This window comes from Vigna radiata, chromosome 8 (genome assembly GCF_000741045.1).
Source record: "Vigna radiata var. radiata cultivar VC1973A chromosome 8, Vradiata_ver6, whole genome shotgun sequence".
In the NCBI taxonomy this organism is placed as follows: Eukaryota; Viridiplantae; Streptophyta; class Magnoliopsida; order Fabales; family Fabaceae; genus Vigna; species Vigna radiata.
In genome coordinates, this window is record NC_028358.1 from 16,544,151 (window position 1) to 16,561,454 (window position 17,304).

General features: G+C 36.3%; 2 protein-coding genes across 4 annotated transcripts in view; both read left to right on the forward strand.

Moving 5' to 3' along the window:
• Nucleotides 1-17,304, forward strand: part of LOC106771945 (nuclear pore complex protein NUP160) — a 47,343-nt gene that overhangs the window by 22,351 nt on the left and 7,688 nt on the right. For 2 of the 3 annotated variants that reach the window (XM_014658017.2, XM_014658019.2), the window contains 13 exons: nucleotides 4,558-4,720; nucleotides 5,826-6,100; nucleotides 6,220-6,407; nucleotides 12,099-12,175; nucleotides 12,262-12,608; nucleotides 13,619-13,687; nucleotides 13,767-14,085; nucleotides 14,459-14,590; nucleotides 14,725-14,833; nucleotides 14,923-14,994; nucleotides 15,208-15,331; nucleotides 15,943-16,050; nucleotides 16,287-16,427. In XM_014658017.2, coding sequence (XP_014513503.1) covers nucleotides 4,558-4,720; nucleotides 5,826-6,100; nucleotides 6,220-6,407; nucleotides 12,099-12,175; nucleotides 12,262-12,608; nucleotides 13,619-13,687; nucleotides 13,767-14,085; nucleotides 14,459-14,590; nucleotides 14,725-14,833; nucleotides 14,923-14,994; nucleotides 15,208-15,331; nucleotides 15,943-16,050; nucleotides 16,287-16,427 — 2,124 coding nt within the window. The remainder of the gene's footprint in view (nucleotides 1-4,557; nucleotides 4,721-5,825; nucleotides 6,101-6,219; nucleotides 6,408-12,098; nucleotides 12,176-12,261; nucleotides 12,609-13,618; nucleotides 13,688-13,766; nucleotides 14,086-14,458; nucleotides 14,591-14,724; nucleotides 14,834-14,922; nucleotides 14,995-15,207; nucleotides 15,332-15,942; nucleotides 16,051-16,286; nucleotides 16,428-17,304) is intronic. The other variant, XM_014658018.2, reaches the window with a different exon arrangement.
• LOC111242233 lies at nucleotides 455-3,948 on the forward strand. Its single transcript, XM_022784511.1, has 2 exons — nucleotides 455-3,615; nucleotides 3,698-3,948. The coding sequence occupies exon 1, from the start codon at nucleotides 1,710-1,712 to the stop codon at nucleotides 2,433-2,435; it is 726 nt and encodes a 241-aa protein (XP_022640232.1). The 5' UTR covers nucleotides 455-1,709; the 3' UTR covers nucleotides 2,436-3,615; nucleotides 3,698-3,948.

Sequence of the window (17,304 nt, forward strand, 5' to 3'; positions counted from 1 at the left end):
TCTCAAACTCTCATCACAACCTCCATTGCTCTGCGTTTCCCTTCTATAGAATCTTCATTGTTGTGCTTTTCCCTTCTATTCCCCTTTTTTAACAATTTACTCCTTTGTGCTAATTGCACATATTTGTAATGATTGAAATGAAAAATGGAAACAAGTTCCAAAATGTGCGGGAATTGTAGATTGTTCATTCATCCTATTAGTTGAACAGAAAAAAATTATCTCAAATGTGCCGGAAGGTTTGACTGATGAGGCCCCGACAGCAGATGATGCCTAATTTAAGTTATTGGATGAAGAATAAGTCTGATGTATTTCAAATCTTTGTTATCTTTTCTTGACCTGTCAAAGATCAGTTTGGAAAAAGCATTAATAGAATTAGGTCTGATAATGGTATTGAATTTGTGAATCATGAATTCTCAAATTTTTTATCCCTTAATGGTATTGTCCATGAACTAACATGTGGTAACCCTTTGTTAGGATATAGGATGATATAATAGATGGATTTAGGAGTTAAGGGTGTGGAGGTGTCGGCTGTAAAGGGGGAAGCGGTCAGAGTGGATATAAATAGAGTTCTTTTACTGTGTAGGGGGATATCTGAGTATTTTGTGATAGAGTCAAACATATTGTTTGGAGAGAGGGGTTATGCCCTCATCTAGGGAGGTTATGCTCCCATTGTAAAATAGTTTTCTTTCACGGTGAATAATGCAGAAACTCATTCTTTCCCCAATATTTCTATCTTTTTAAATGAGTTCTTGTTAGGTTCCAAACCCAGGAGCCTAACAATTGGTCCGACCTGTCGGATCGAAAGAGGGGTGACGGAAATGGCGAGCAACACCGAGGGAAGGTTGGAGAATCTTGAAATTATGGTAGAAGGGATTAAGGCTGAAACCATTGCGATACGACGGGACGTGCAACAGATAATGAGGGCACTCGGGACGCAGACGAACCACCACGACGAGCAATCCGACGACAGCTCCGTTAATGAGAATCAGCGGTGGGGAGAGGAGGAAGACGGAGGAAGAGGGGTCGGAAATCAACCAGAGGGGCAGAACCAGTGGCGGAAACCGGTGACGCTATCCATCTTCGAGGGGATCGATCCCCTGAACTGGATCTATGATGTAGAGATATTTTTCGAACTTTGAGGAGCAGCGGAGGAGGAGAAAGTGCGACTCACGTGCATGAGCATGGAGTGCAGTGCGGGTTTCTGGGTCAGAGCCTGGAAGGAGAAAGCCAAGAACCGTTCTTGGGCTGGTCTGAAAGCTGGGTTGATTAATTGTTTCGGAGGAAAATTCCGAGGAACTGCGTATGAGCAGCTGGCGACGCTGTGTCAAGATGGAATGGTGGAGGAATTTGCTAAGAGTTTTGAAATATTACTGGGTCAGACCCAGGGGCTATCGGAGGAGTTGGTATTGGGATTCTTCCTAGCGGGATTACGAGAAGAGATTAAAGGCCAAGTACGAATCCAAGATCCTCAAGATTTGATGATTGCGATGAGGATTGCGAAGGATGTCGAAGACGCAATCAACCGAGCACGGGGAGGGGTTTGGAACAGGGTTAAAGTGAATCCCGTGGGTACGCGACCCACTTCGACGATCATTAGAGGCGACAGTGATTGACACTTCGCGACTCGTACCAGTGGTGCAGAGGAAGTAGGAACGATCATAAGAGAAGGCTCGACGGTGGCAAGCAACACTAATCCGAGAGGTAATACCATGGAGGGAGGCGATAGCAGGGGAAGAATGGTAAGAAACTTACCTTACCCAGAATTTCTGAAAAGACGGGAAGAATGTCGCTGTTTTAGGTGTAGGGGTCCTTTTGCACCAGGTCACCAATGTTCGGAGAAGAGCTTGCGGGGGCTACTCTTGGCGGAAGAGGAAGAGGACGAAGTGACAGAAGGTGAAAACCCGGATACAAACCCATATATGGTGAGCCTCGGGGATGGTCACAAGAGGACATCTCGTGGACCTTGCGAGAAAATACAAATAAATTTGGGGGAAGCCACGGTGGAAGAGGAGTTGAAACTTCCCATAATCGACACGCCACGGTATCCGGTGAGTCAAGGTGATGGGCATCGGAGGAAGACCCAAGGGCGTTGCGTGAAGGTTAGAATCAGTTTTGAAGAAGCTACCTTGGAGGAAGAATTTTATGCGTTCGATTTGGGCGAGGTCGACGCCATATTAAGTGTTGCATGGCTAGGCAAGTTGGGAGAATTACTGATTAATTGGGAAGAGATGAGCATGGTGTGTTACCTAGAGGGTAAAAGGATTCGGATAAGTGGTCACCAAGTTGTATCCCGACAGCTGGTTGAGTCAAAATTAATAAATGTTGAGGCATGGGCAATTGTGTGGAAACGGGACCAAGTGGGGAAGCAAGTGGAAGATGAGTGGCAAGCTGATTTGACGGGGGAGCAGGGAGCAGAGTTGCAAGTGGTGTTGTAGACCCACTACCTTGGGTTCCGGGAGAGAGAAAATTTGCCTCCACTTTATGAGAAAGTGGAATTATGGTCAGTGTTGCAGACCCACTACCTTGGGTTCCAGCAGAGAGAAAATTTGGCACAAAGCATCATTACAGAAAAAAAGTTTTGGAGTTGGAAGAAGAGAAAAAAATTGTTAACTAATGGATTCTCTTTAAATGAAAACAAAATGATGAAGAAGAGCCAAGCGACCCAGTTTTTTTTGACAAGGTTGTTTGGAAGGGGGGTGAAATGTTAGGATATAGGATGATATAATAGATGGGTTTAGGAGTTAAGGGTGTGGAGGTGTCGGTTGTAAAGGGGGAAGCGGTCAGAGTGGATATAAATAGAGTTCTTTTCCTGTGTAGGGGGATATCTGAGTATTTTGTGATAGAGTCAAACATATTGTTTGCAGAGAGGGGTTATGCCCTCATCTAGGGAGGTTATGCTCCCATTGTAAAATAGTTTTCTTTCACGGTGAATAATACAGAAACTCATTCTTTCCCCAATATTTCTATCTAATTAATTGAGTTCTTGTTAGGTTCCAAACCCAGGAACCTAACACCCTTCCTAACAAAATTTGGTCACAGAAAGGAAGAATCATCTCCTAGAAGTAGTTAGCGATCTCCTTTTCCATATATGGGAGAAGTTGTGTTAGTAGCCATATATCTCATCAAGTTACCAACTTGTGTCTTAAATGTCATGGTCCTAATCAGTCTTTATTGTCTTTTGTTCACTCTTCTCCTTCGTGTTTAGTCTACCTTGTGGAGTCTTTTGTTGTATTGTTTTTGTTCACTCTTATAATCCTAATGGTGAAAAATTAGATTCTAAAGCTCTTAAATGTGTTTTTATTGATTATCGTTCAAACAAAAAGGGGTACAAACGTTCTCACCGAGAGTTGTGTCTTAATCTCAATGGATGTCACTTAACAAAACCCTCTTTTGTTTGTCCTTCTCTTGAAGAGGAGAAAACGCTTGAGGGAGAAGAGCTCTTCTTGTCATTACCATATTTCTTTGTCTGATGCCTAAGATTTGAGTCATGGAGTGCCACAATTGGAATATAATCAAATGATAGTAAAGAAGATGAAAAAGAAGAGAAGGAAGACAAATTTGTTGGAGAAAATATCGAAGATGACAACCTACCGTGACTTCAGAGCAAGAAGAGTGGTATGAAAGCACGTGTTTTCCATTTTTTGTTGTTCTCACTTTTATTATTCACTGGTGCGACTTTCTGATGAGCTTTTTGTAGCTGATGATTGCCACTACTACAGTCACCTTGCTGTATGACAACCAACTCTGGCAGCTGCCATGTCCTTTGAGTATTTTTGCTTTCTGATAATGTGTCATTTGGGCATGTTTGTTCTCTGACAATTGCTCTCCAACAATCAAACTCTCTGCTTGCTGTCACACTGGTAGCTGTCGCTTTCTTTGTCCTTTAACCTGACCCTATGGTTGGAGGTGTTCATTTTTGGCAACCACTATATGCATGATTAACAACCAACTGCCACTATGTGTCACCAGCTCCTTCTCACATCATCTTTACATAGCTGCACCAAATCTATGTATGAAACTGTCATTTTTTACTCTGTCAAATCCAACTACCAATTAATTGACATGTTCATTAAGTTTCCCAAGGAGTCTTATGTTGGTGGCATTTGTAGCACACTTGACTTATATAATAAGTATGCTCCATCTTAAGATGTTAAATGTATGGGCTAAAGCATGTACTAGCATTGTTCAAGTCCTGTGGTCAATTAGCAAATATATTCACCGAGTAAGGGGTACTTGAATTAATTTGTAACAAGTTTTGTACATATTACCTATATGTATGAGCTTGAGGGGGAGTGTAGAATCTTGTAGATATGTTAGAGTCCTATACATGTAGTAACGGTTTATATTAGTATCAACAATTGATTTTATATTTGTTATTAGCCTAAAATAGGGTAAATATTCAATAGTTATGTTCTCTTCGCAATAAACTGACCTTTCATGTTGATCAAGTTCTCAACATATACAGAAAGTTGTATTTGTATGCTATTTCACTTTTGTAGATGTAGATTAATATCTTGTTTGTTTCACACATATATGTTACGATTGCTCTTCACGCAGGTCCATTTGACCCATGATGATATAAACAAAGTACAACTTGAGTTAGTTCCAATGCTTCAAGAAATTATTTTTGAATGGCTAATCATCATCTTCTTTACGATCACACCATCTTCACTGGCTGTAACCGAGGACTTCAATTCTAAACTTTCATCACTACAAATAGGTGTGTTTTTACTTACATTGTATCATGGCAGTTCCAATTTAGCTAGGCTGGCATGAATTTATCATTGTCTGGGGATGCAGGCTCGCAATATTTTTCCCCTTCTGAATTCTGGAAGAAATAAGTAATTATTTCATAGCATTAGGACTTTAAATTTAGTTAGATCTAAAAAAATGTCATCATTTACAGTTGGTGAAATCATGAAACATAAGAGCTAAGAAGATGAAACTGAAGTTGTTTTTCTTTGTCAATTATGTAGATTCCATTGTATAAGAAGGAACCAATTAAAGGGATAAGACATTTAAAATCAATTAGGAAATTAAGGAGAGAACTATTTGAATCAAGGAATGTCATCTCCATGTCTTATAATGAGATGTGATATGTCGAAACTTAAAATTCGGAGTTGAATTTGGATTCACTCAAGTAGGCAATACTACTTGAGAGAGCAAAATAAAGAAAAACAATGTGAGATACTTGGTATGAAAGATGCCATACGGAATTATTGAGAAAGATAGCAGTTCCTTAAATCCTTCTTGGTCGATATAAGTGCTTGGGTTTATATTTTATAGTAATAATGAAGAGGGGGGTAATTGAAAAAAATTATTTTTACTAAGCTCCACATTATAGTGCTTTCATGGTATTGTAACTCATGATCTCAGGTATAAGTGGTTAAAAATAGTGAGATTTGGATTGCATTTATATATATAAGATTGTAGACTGTAAAATTATTCAGCACAGTACAACTTATGCTCAATGGCTAAAAGAAATGTCAAAACCTGTTAGAGATTCATAAAATATTATAAGTTAGATATGCTAGATCGTCCGCTGTTAGAGGATGGAAAGACAGGTTTAGCTTAAATAAGAGTAAGGAGTGGAATTCCGCTTTGTTACCAAAGGGTAAATGGGTTGTGGCTTGGTTGTAAAGGAAAATCTTTGGAGTAGAAATCGTTCTCCTTGCTTTGGACATTTTCATTCAAGCAATAAAGTTGATTTTTTCCTTTCCTCCCCTTTCATTATGAGTTTGTAACAAGTACGGTTGAGGCTTGCTGAATTAAGTATGTATAAGCCATACTTGGATATTGTGTTGACTTTTTTGAGCGTGATACAGATAACAACATGGGGAAAAGATTGTTGAATGTGAACCTGGGCAGATGTGACTTCACATTGGCGTTTATATTCTTGCTCAATGTTGGAAGTTCATCCTTAAACCATAGCCACTTTTCTTCAGATTGCTTTTCAAATGCACAGAGCTTTATTAATAGGGCAAGGGACTTCATCAATTGGATTATCTGGGGTCAGGCTGGAGGATCTTCTACTTTCTTAAGCCGTTCTATTGATCTTGCATTTATTCTTTTCAAGCATGGCCAGTATGGTCCTGCTGAGGTTATTTACTTGTCCTTTTATTTCCCACAATGGGATATTGATTCTTTCTCTGTCTTTCTTAATGTATAGTTATCTTTGCTGAAAATACCTTGTATTTCAATTTACAAATGTTTTAAAAGCAATTGCTTATGATCGCGGAAGCACATTTACTAAAAGAGAAGACATCCCATAGTATTCAAGATGCTGATGGTGGATGGTGCATACGTCATCATCTTCTAGGGTGTTGCCTACTTGCACAGGTGCAGTGTGGATTACATGCAACCCAGAAGGATAAAAAAGTTTCTGATGCCATTCGCTGTTTCTTTAGGTATTACAACAGATCTTTGAAATATTTCTCTTTTTATTATTTTGTGGTTATACATAATTCAATGATGCAATTTTCATTTTACATTTTCAGCATGTATGTTGATTACTGAGTTGAGTGGTATTGTTTATTTTCCCCTAACTTGAGGTTATTGAAGTACATACATTATACTTTAGCTTCTTTCTTTTAGGATCTATATAGTCAACTAAGTTGGCTACAGTTTATTACCTGCACTGGAATCACTTAGGCTAGTATTCTGGTTAATCTTACAAGGTCTCTGTACAGCTATAAATAGCTGAAGCTCACCTTTTTAATGCGACTTTTCTATTCCCTCAATTCTTAATGAAATCTTCTTTAATCTACTCTGTAATTGTAATGGAGGTTTTCAAGTTGAGTTTCATTGAGAGTTCAAAGGTCTAAATGGAAGTCATCTTACTCAAGGTACTCAAAGCAAGATCCTACCTGGATTGGAGATAAGTGTGTGAATAAATATTTTGTTCATTGCACAAATCATATAATTACACCTAAAGTTCAAAATTATATTTTAGCACATGTACTTCTGCATATAAATTAACATATATAGCATATAGGTAAAACCATAAAGATTGATAACCTCTCAGTCACATTTAAAACTCTCTGTTAAACTTAATTTGAAATGTATGAAATAGGAACAAGATTAGGAAAAATCTCCTTTGTGTTAAATACACACATATGGTTCTCTATTTATAATAGAAGAAATATGAGTTAAGCCCAAAATACAAATAAGAAATATAAACAAACTAAATAAGAAATATAAACTAACTAACTAAAGATAAGAGATAAATATAAACTAAATATANATACAAATAAGAAATATAAACAAACTAAATAAGAAATATAAACTAACTAACTAAAGATAAGAGATAAATATAAACTAAATATAATATTTCTAACACTCTCCCTTAAGCTGGAGCATACAGATTGTATGGACCAAGCTTGGAATAAATAAACTCAATTTGAAATATATGATCTGTCTTCAAGAGTGTGTGGCAAACAAATGCGCAATCACATGTCGACGAACAACTAACAGCACCATGAAACTTCAAATAGCACCGTGAAACTTAAAGTGGGATGACTTTGACAAAGGAGAACAATGACAAACTCCAGGGACTGGATTGCCATCAAGTAAGGATGGGGCTTGCATCAAAACTATAGGGATTGCCATCACTGGCTGACAGGGCCTATAGTGGCTAAAAGCGACAAAACTACAGGGAATGCCATCACTCACTGATGGGGCCTGTAGTGGTTAAAAGCAACAAAACTACAGGGAATGCCATCACTGACTGATGGGGCCTGTAGTGGCTAAAAGCGACAAAACTGCAAGGACTGCCATCATGCTAGTGGAGTCTGAAAGCCTAAAACCTGGTTCATACTCCCCCTCACGACGAACGGCGGAAATGACGGCGCGCCGATGACAGATCGTGAAAGTGGAAGATCATAATGAGCTCTTATCAAAGCACCCAAAAAACAGATTTGACAAAGGGTTGGTGAAATTGTTTCAACCCATAATTTTAGTGTTGAAATTTCTTGGTGTTAACCACTGACTGTCCTTGAAGACCTCTCAGAATAGAGAAGAAGATAGCGGAAGCAGTAGAGGTAGGACTAGGTGTTGGTGCATCGGTGGCATAAGTGGCGGAGACGATGGCCGGAGACGGTTGCTGGAGATTGTTGCCGGAGACGGTGGCCGGAGACGGTGCCGGCGGCGGGCGGCCGGTGACGGTGGCCGGTGACGAGTAGCGTCGATGCACAGCGGAGGCAGTGGCTTTTCTTGGCTGCAGCAGAATGACATAGGTTGAAAGACTTTTAGTAGGGGCTGCCAGTAGCCATGGAGCCCGGTCGTCGGCAGACAGCGAAGACAATGGCTAAAGAATCAGAGAACTAGGCTCTGATACCATATGAAATAGGAAGAAGATTAGGAAAAATCTCCCTTGTGTTAAATACACACATAGGGTTCTCTATTTATAATAGAAGAAATATGGGTTAAGCCCAAAATACAAATAAGAAATATAAACAAACTAAATAAGAAATATAAACTAACTAACTAAAGATAAGAGATAAATATAAACTAAATATAATATTTCTAACAAAATGCATAGATGTTGTGTAATTGCCAACTGCCACAGCTGCACCCACATTAGCACAAACTTCTCTTTAGACGTCTACAATGTTGCAAAACAGCATAGTCCATGTTGATCCCACCCAAAACAGTAAGTTGAAGCTGGAAGAGGGGAATTGTTAATCGGGAGCATTCACAACCCACCTGACTTGAACTACCTGCCAATTATGAAACATTGATATTTGTATGTATTGAATGTATCCATAGCAGATATGAATCCAATACCTATACTAATGGATACCTCACCAATACGTACTCCCTCCATTACATACCCTTCATTAAGTTATTGTTGAATATAGTAAAAACTAGGTTTACGGTTAATTTCATTGTGCAGAAAATACATATTTAAAAAAATTATGGACTGTCTAAAATACAAATAATGATAGGAAAGAAATAATAACACTGAAACAAAAGATAAGATATCTAACACTTTCTCTCAAGTTGATGTATATAAATAATATGTATCAAGCTTGTCCTAAATATAATCAATTTTTGGTCTATATAAAACTTAGTAAAATTATTTGCTAATTGGTCACTTGAATTACTTGAGATTAAAACAAAAGATATATTTTTGGAGGGCTTAAGAGATCCCTCTAAGTGTCTTCTATTTATATTGAAAATACAAAAGTACATGGAATATTAAGGGACTACACTAGACACCAAAGTGTATAACTAGGTACAACTAATAAATGATCTAGCAGACTATACCCTCCTTATGCTTAATGATGATACATAGATGAAATTATTCTAACATTTTCCCTCAAGCTGGAGCATATAGATTGTATATACCCAGCTTGAAACAAATAAACTCAATCCGAGGTCCTCTTAATGACTTGGTTAACACATTTTCAATTTTGTCATTTGATCCAACAAACTCGGTACATATTTCTTTTGTTAATAACTTTTCATGAACAAAATGGCAATCAATTTCTACATGTTTAGTTCTCTTGTGAAACACTGGATTTGATGCAATGTGAGAGCAATTTGATTATTGCAATACATCTTCATAGTTTGGATGCCACAAAAGCTCTTGAAGGAACTGCTTTACCTATATAAGTTCATGTGTTAGTGACGCCATTGCCTTATATTCAGCTTCAGGGGTTGACCAAGCCACTACATTCTGTTTCTTACTTTTCCATGAAATCATGTTTCCTCCAAAGAAAACACAATATCTAGTAGTGGATCATCTGTCAATAGGCGAACCTGCTCAATTTGCATTACAGTACCCATATACCTGAAGGCTTCCTTTATATTCATATAAGAACCCTTGCCCGGGAGTCTTTTTGATGTACCTTTGAATAAGAATGATAGCATTCCAATGGCCAACACATGGAGTTTGCATGAACTGATTAACCACTCCAATTGCAAAAGATAGATCTGACCTAAAGAGGAGGTCACAATGAGTCCAACAACTATGATTGATGTCGGAGACAACAACTCATGTGTCGCCACATGTGGTTGGGAAAAATCTACTGGTTGAACATTTGATTGACACATGGGAGTGTGTCTAAACTCCCATGGAAGCGATCTTCATGATGCGATGGTTGCCTGGCCGAGACAAGTAAAATTGTGTGGTTGATGGTCTAAAGTGAAACTCTGGCAACGACAACTCGATGGCAGTAGTAGTTGTAGTGGTAAGGGCCACGAAAATTTTTGCTAAAGAACCCTAAGCTCTAGATATCATGTTGGATATAGTGAAAACTTGGTTTAGGGTTAATCTCCCTTGTATAAAAAAATACACATTGGAGATTACATTTATGGCTAAATCCAAAATACAAATAATGATTGGAAAGAAATAATAATAGAGAATCAGAAGATAAAAGATAAGATATATTAATTATATTATATTTGTAGTGATGAATTTTTTTAGTCTTGATTTCAAGTCTCAAAGAAGGGTAGTTTAAGGAAAAAGTTTACATTTTAATGAGATTATAAAAGTTAAATGATATATATTAACTTTCTTAATTAGAGTGAACCGGTGTTTTTTTTTTTTTTTTGCTTATATATCTGAGAAGTATCGAACTTTACAAAATGTAACCAAAATCTAATATAGTCAGATGTGAGATGCAGAATACTAACATGTTTAGGATTGAAACATAGAAGCATTATCTCTTGATGAATAAAAAATAAAACTTATTCTCTTTATGGTCAATACTTAAGAAACGGGAGTTGATATTCTTCCTGTTTGTAAGAAATAAGCATTAAGCAGTGATATATGATGACAATGATTTATAAATTTTTATTTTTCTGTAATGATGTCTGAGAATTATTCTTGTAATTTAAATTTTCAGAATAAGTTGTATTTATCATTATTATTATTTTGTGAATTTTTAATGTATCTAGATGTTTATAATTTGTGACAGTGATATATGATGACAATGATTTATAATTTTTATTTTCCTATAATCATGTTTGAGAATTATTCTTGTAATCTAAATTTGCAGAATAAGTCATATTTATCATTTTTTTTTTATTTTGTGAATTTTTAATGTATCTAGATGTTTATCTGGCATGTATTGTGTCCTTGTATTGCCACATCCCGTTTGTGTTTTGTATCAAGCCATAACCTACTACCATCCTCTGCCAGCTAATGCCAAAACTGCTCCCAGCTACCATGCATATCTTGGGGTAACATATTGAAGCAAGCTAACAACAAAGATCAACCACCACTCAACTATTCAAATCTACCAACCAGACAGTGGACTGGAGAGATTATTGTAATGGGTTTGAGTGCTCCAGCTAGACAAAAGGGCCGAAAATGAACTCTAGAGCTTTTAAGTGTCTTACAATTTTGGTAGCTGCTCCGATGGGTTTTAGTTTTTAAAAATAGGTATTGCCCAATCCTATGCCTAAACACAAAAATCTCACGGATCGTGTTTTAAGGTGTAAGTCACATTTCTGGGTTTGGAAAAAGTTATAAACTGTGCAATTTCATGAGTAGTATATCGCAGTTTTAACTATGTTGATATTACTTATACTTAAGATGAATGCAAAAGAGCTTGATTTCGTGCTCTTAGGGTCCCATCTATAATGACATTGGAGGTTAATATGCAATGAACTAGAGGGAAGAGAAAAAGAATAAGAAATGTCATATCTAGAACCTAGGTGCAGCACAAAGCACACTACAGCTTTTCAATAAATTCTATCTAAGATGACCAATTCTAGCACTTATTATGTCCTTGCTATTACAGAACATCCTAAGTATTAAATCTCAGTTCTGAAGTGTTGCACAAATTGCTTAAACAGATTCAATGCCAACAACTTATGACCTTGAGCAAAAATAACACCAATGTCAATTGATGTATGACTAAACAAATGGAGGAAAGTGAGTAAGGAGAGAAGGCAATAGGAAGAATATTAGGAGATCTGAATTTATTGTCGACTAAGAAATTTCGTAAACAATAGTAGTCTTCATTTGTGTAACTCTCTCTATATGTGTATACACTGGTTTTCATTTTTTTCCTTGTGTTTTATGTTCTCTGCATATTTACTTGTGGTTGCCTTGAACTATGACCCATCACTGTTGGTGTTTAATTCAGGTCTTCATCTGGAAATGGTGCATCTGAGGCTCTGCAGAGTTTATCGGATGACTTAGGAATTTTATACCTTGGTTTTAGTGAGTATTTCTGTAGCTTAATAATTGTAATGATTTTAGTAAGCAAATGGATAATATTAACTTCAGTTTTGGTGTTTTTTATGCAGGTGGTTGTACATCAATTGCTACATGGAAGCTTCAATATTATCAATGGGCAATGCAGTTATTTGAACGTTATAGCATTAGTGAAGGTGCTTGCCAGTTTGCACTTGCTGCGCTTGAGCAAGTTGATGAGGCTCTATATATGAAAGATGGCAACCGCACAAATAACTCAGTTAATGAATCGGTGACAACCATCAAAGGACGACTATGGGCAAATGTTTTCATATTTGCTTTAGACCTTGGTCGATATTACGATGCATATTGTGCAATAATTTCAAATCCAGATGACGAGAGCAAATACATTTGCCTGAGACGATTCATAATTGTTCTTTATGAACAAGGAGCTATAAAGGTTGGACAAACTATGATAAACTCTTATGATTTTTCTTAGTTGAATGATCTCTACTTAATGATTTCCTTAGGTTAATATTTAAAATAAATGATTACAAGAATATTAATTAGTTTTGATTGCAATGGGTCTTTAACTGAAGTTTGCAAGTTTAATTTAACTCCTACAACATTTTGCAGAGATGCAGTATGTAAATGTATAAATGTCTTACCATTTTATGCTAATTATATTTTGCTATATTTCCAATATCTGTTGTGATTCCTGTACTTTTCTAGTTAAAAATAGTGCAATGTTATTCCTTACTTAACTTGCAGAGTTATGTGCGTTGTAAATAAGAGATTATTAGGTTAAAAATATTCTAAATATGATAGAGATTCGGGTATGAATTCCTAACTAGCTCTCACTCTCTCTTACTCTTCAACAAACAAGAAAGGGAAAAGAATGAAAAGTATGTTCTGTATTCACAACAAGAATTCAAGAATACACTGTAAATAGGACCTTAACCTCCTCCACCTGGTGCTAAGACCGGTTTACACACTCAAAAGTCATTAACTACCTCACCGAAACAATTAAAGGTCCTTATAATGATCCTTTCCCGCCCCCACTTAACTGTTTACAGTTTAAGTGTTCCGTTTTCCCTTTCTCCTTTCATAAACTCTTCACATCCTAACAAAATATTTCCATAGTAATTAGGAAAAAATATCTTCACAATCTTCCTATTTATTTCAGCATATTTTTATTTCCTTTTTTGAAGGTTTTGGTTATTACAAATAGAGATGATGAGAATGTAATTTGTGACTGATATCAATAAAATAATTCTTTATTTTCTTACATAGTTTAAGTATATGTCAATATTTAATTCATTTTCTGTGTTAAAAAGGAAGGTGCATTTCAATAATTCCCTCCTGATATTTTATACTTTTCCTTTCACATTGTTTAGGTAAAATTTCCTTTTACTTACTTTATTTAGTACCCTTCTCCCCCTATCCTTTGTTTTTTTTTTTTCTCAACAGATTCTTTGCAGCAATAAACTTCCCCTTATTGGTTTAGTGGAGAAAGTGGAACAAGAGCTTGCTTGGAAGGTATGCCATTTCTGAACAAATTGTGTTGATAATTTTGAAGTTTTCTAGAATATGCATAAATTTTACGTGTAACATGTAGGCTGAAAGATCAGATATTTCTGCTAAGCCAAACTTGTACAAGTTGCTTTATGCATTTCAAATGCACCAGCATAATTGGCGACGTGCAGCAAACTACATATACATGTATTCAGCTCGTTTGAGAACTGAAGCAGCGTTGAAAGATAGTGTAGGCAGTTCCTTGATGTTGCAAGAGAGGCTGAATGCACTCTCTGCTGCAGTTAATGCACTACATCTTGTTCATCCTGCATATGCCTGGATTGATTCCTTGGTTGAGGGAAGTTCTCTTGTGAATGAACATTATCCAAGTAAGAAAGCTAAAAGAACCCCAGATGAACATTGTAAGTAATTCAACTACTATAGTTATGCTGGTATTTATAAGTTATCGTTTCATTATGGATTGATGATGTTATACCACCAATTTTACTTCATGTTTTTAACAAAATGATATGCTGGGTTGAAAAGGATTCTTATATAATATAAGTCTTTTTAAAAGTGACTCTTTGCTAATATGTTGAGGGATTGGGTAGCTTTGTTTAGTTAATGTTTTTTCTGTTCTCTTTTGTTTTTTATTTTTTATTTTTATTTTTTAGGAGGATCTTATCTTCCTTAATCGTTATATAGATCCCTATCTTGATGAATTTCTTCTTTTATAATAAAAATAATTTATTTGTTTTTGGAGTGGTGGTGATGCTATTATCTTGAACCTTACAGCAGCAGCTGATAATGACGCAGAGCCTCAAGGCTGGCAGTCCTCAATTGATATTGAAAAACTTGAGAATGAATTTGTCCTAACTTCAGCAGAGTATATGCTGTCACTGGTAAATGTGAAGTGGACATTTTCTGGTAAGCGCCTTTTGTCACGGAGTCATATGGTTGCTTCCTGAGCAACTCTGATGTCATTAAGTTTCAAAGTACTTTGTCTCTTTCATTTGATAGAATTTTAATTCAGTTTTCATCCCCGCTCTTTCATTTTGAAGGAAAACATGGAGCTCTGTCAGACTTGGCTGAGCTTCTTGTCCAAAACAATTTATATGACATGGCCTTTACAGTCGTTCTCAGATTTTTCAAGGGTTCTGCACTGAAGAGGTATACATCTTGAACTTGGGTTGCATGCATACACGCATTCACACACATGCATGTGTTGTTGAACTTATAGTCTTGGTATTTCTCTTTAGGGAGCTGGAAAGAGTGCTATCTGCGATCTCATTGAAATGCTGCCTTGACAAGGTGGAATCCACTTGGGTTGAGTACGTTGACTTATTCCTTTCCATTCTTTTACAAACTTTTTTTTTTTTTTTATAAATTGATGAGATATGATACCTGACTTTAATTTAGAATTTGTGGTTTCATTATTGTTGTTGTTTATTTAGTGTTTTGGCAATTTCCTTATTTTAAGAAAAGTTCTTTACTCTGTTTCTGTCAGTATGGATTGTATCATGTACTCTATTTATTTATTTCAGAGAACGCAGTCATTTACTGGCATCGTCAAAGAATGAGATGGTAGTTCATGGTTCACCTGTTACAGTTTCCACAACTCCACGAGCTGAAAGAAGCAACCAGTGGGCAACACTCAAGCTTTACCTTGTTAGTATCTTCTGCTTGTTTTAATGTGTTGGCCATTACATGATTTCTTTATTTTTACGCTTCATCTATTTATAACTGGTTTTTAACTCTGCCGTATTCAATGAATTAAGGGTATTCCTCTGATTATTTAGACACCTTTTTAGCCTTTGTTGTGTAAAAATCTGGGAAACAAGAACGAAAATTTTCATGCAAGTGTAGATTATGTGATTTGGTGTATAAAGTTGAGAAGAATGTTAATTTTATGTAAGCAATACTGCTATTTAGAAACTAGTCAAGGTTGAATATTATAAAAGAATAACATTAGTATTATGCTTGGAGCTTTGGTGGTGTCATTTTCTGACATTCTTTTGATTTGTTTCTAGAACCAATAATATAATGAATGTTTTGTCTCTGTAGTTAAGAGGTAGGTCATGAGATTCTACTGTTTTTGTACCTACATTGAAAGGGTTAAAGAACTTAAACTCCATAAACACGTGGTATTGGATTTAGAGTTCCATGCTCATTTTAATTTCGTTTTTGTGTGTGGTTGTTTAAGTCAATTTATGTAGCCTTTATTTTCATTTTTTGAGTCCCTGGTTCACCCTTTCTTTAAAATTGTTCCTAAATTGCAGGAAAGGTATAAGGAATTTCACGGTAGATTACCAATTATTGTTGCAGAGACACTTCTACGTGCAGATCCTAACATTGAATTGCCTCTTTGGCTTGTGCAATTGTTCAAGGTAATTTTATGGACTGAAAATTGCAGTCAACATTGGCGTTCACTGATGCAAGAGTACCTGCTTGTTTGGAAAATTGGTCTCAGTAGGGTTTCAACAAATATATGGTTCCTATATATAAATCTATCTAAATGTCGAATTTCCCGTGTTCTATTTTAGTTGCTTCTGCTCTACAAATTTAAGGGATACCTTTTCCATTATGATACAGTTACTGATATTGTTTGTGTGGCTTATGACAGGAGGGTCAAAAGGAAAGGTTGTGGGGGATGACTGGCAAGGAATCAAATCCTGCATCTTTGTTTCAGCTTTATGTTACCTATGATCGTTATGCAGATGCTACTTACCTTTTGCTTGAGTGCATAGACTCATTTGCCTCAATGGTAAATGTTTACTCTTATTAATGATCACTTTGATTTTTTGTGTATGCTCAACTGATATAAGATATCTCGACAACTATTTATTTCTATCACCGGACTGCTGTACGTGTCTTGGGTTGTCTGTCTTCTGCATTGTAAATATTTTGCTGAACAGAACTTTTTTGTCATGGAAATTGAAAATATTAGTTAAATTGAGAAATTTATTTCAAGAGTTCTGCTTACCCGTGTCTGGTATTTGTTACCTTTACACAATCTGGTATTAAGCCCCACTGTAATGGTAAAGCTGGCTGGGTCTTGGTGATCAATTGATCATGGTTCAAAGTTGGAAAGTGTCTTTGCATATGCCTAGAGTCTTCTGACACTATGGTTGTTTTTGTTGGAAGTCTCACATCAACTAGAGATAAGGCCAATTCAGAATATATAAGTGAGTATAAAGGTTTTGTGGGGTTGAGTTAGGTTTAAAGTTCACTTCTGACATGGTATCAAAGCCATCATTAAAGTCAATCCTAACGATATTTGTTGTTTGTTGGACATATTGTTCCATTCGATATCGAGCTGCTATTGAACCACCCATTAATGTTTAGTCTCACGCTCGAGATGTATATACCTCGGCATGAGGAGATGTGTTGGAAGTCCCACATCGACTAAAGATAAGATCAATTCATAGTATATAAGTAGATGTGAACCTCACTTTATAAGCCGGTTTTGTGGAGTTGAGTTAAAATTAAAGTTCACTTCTAACAGTTCTAATGGACTGAACAAGGCTTAAATTTGTTCTGCAGTGTAATTGTTACTTGATGAGTATTTAGAAACAGTTCATTTCGATATCCTGAATGATTACTGTGGGTACTTAAAATCTTGGAATTTGTGGTGATCACTG

What these genes read in the sequence shown, in the direction of transcription:
- LOC111242233 (XM_022784511.1), top strand. Translation starts at nt 1,710, where the DNA reads ATGGAGGGAGGCGATAGCAGGGGAAGAATGGTAAGAAACTTACCTTAC.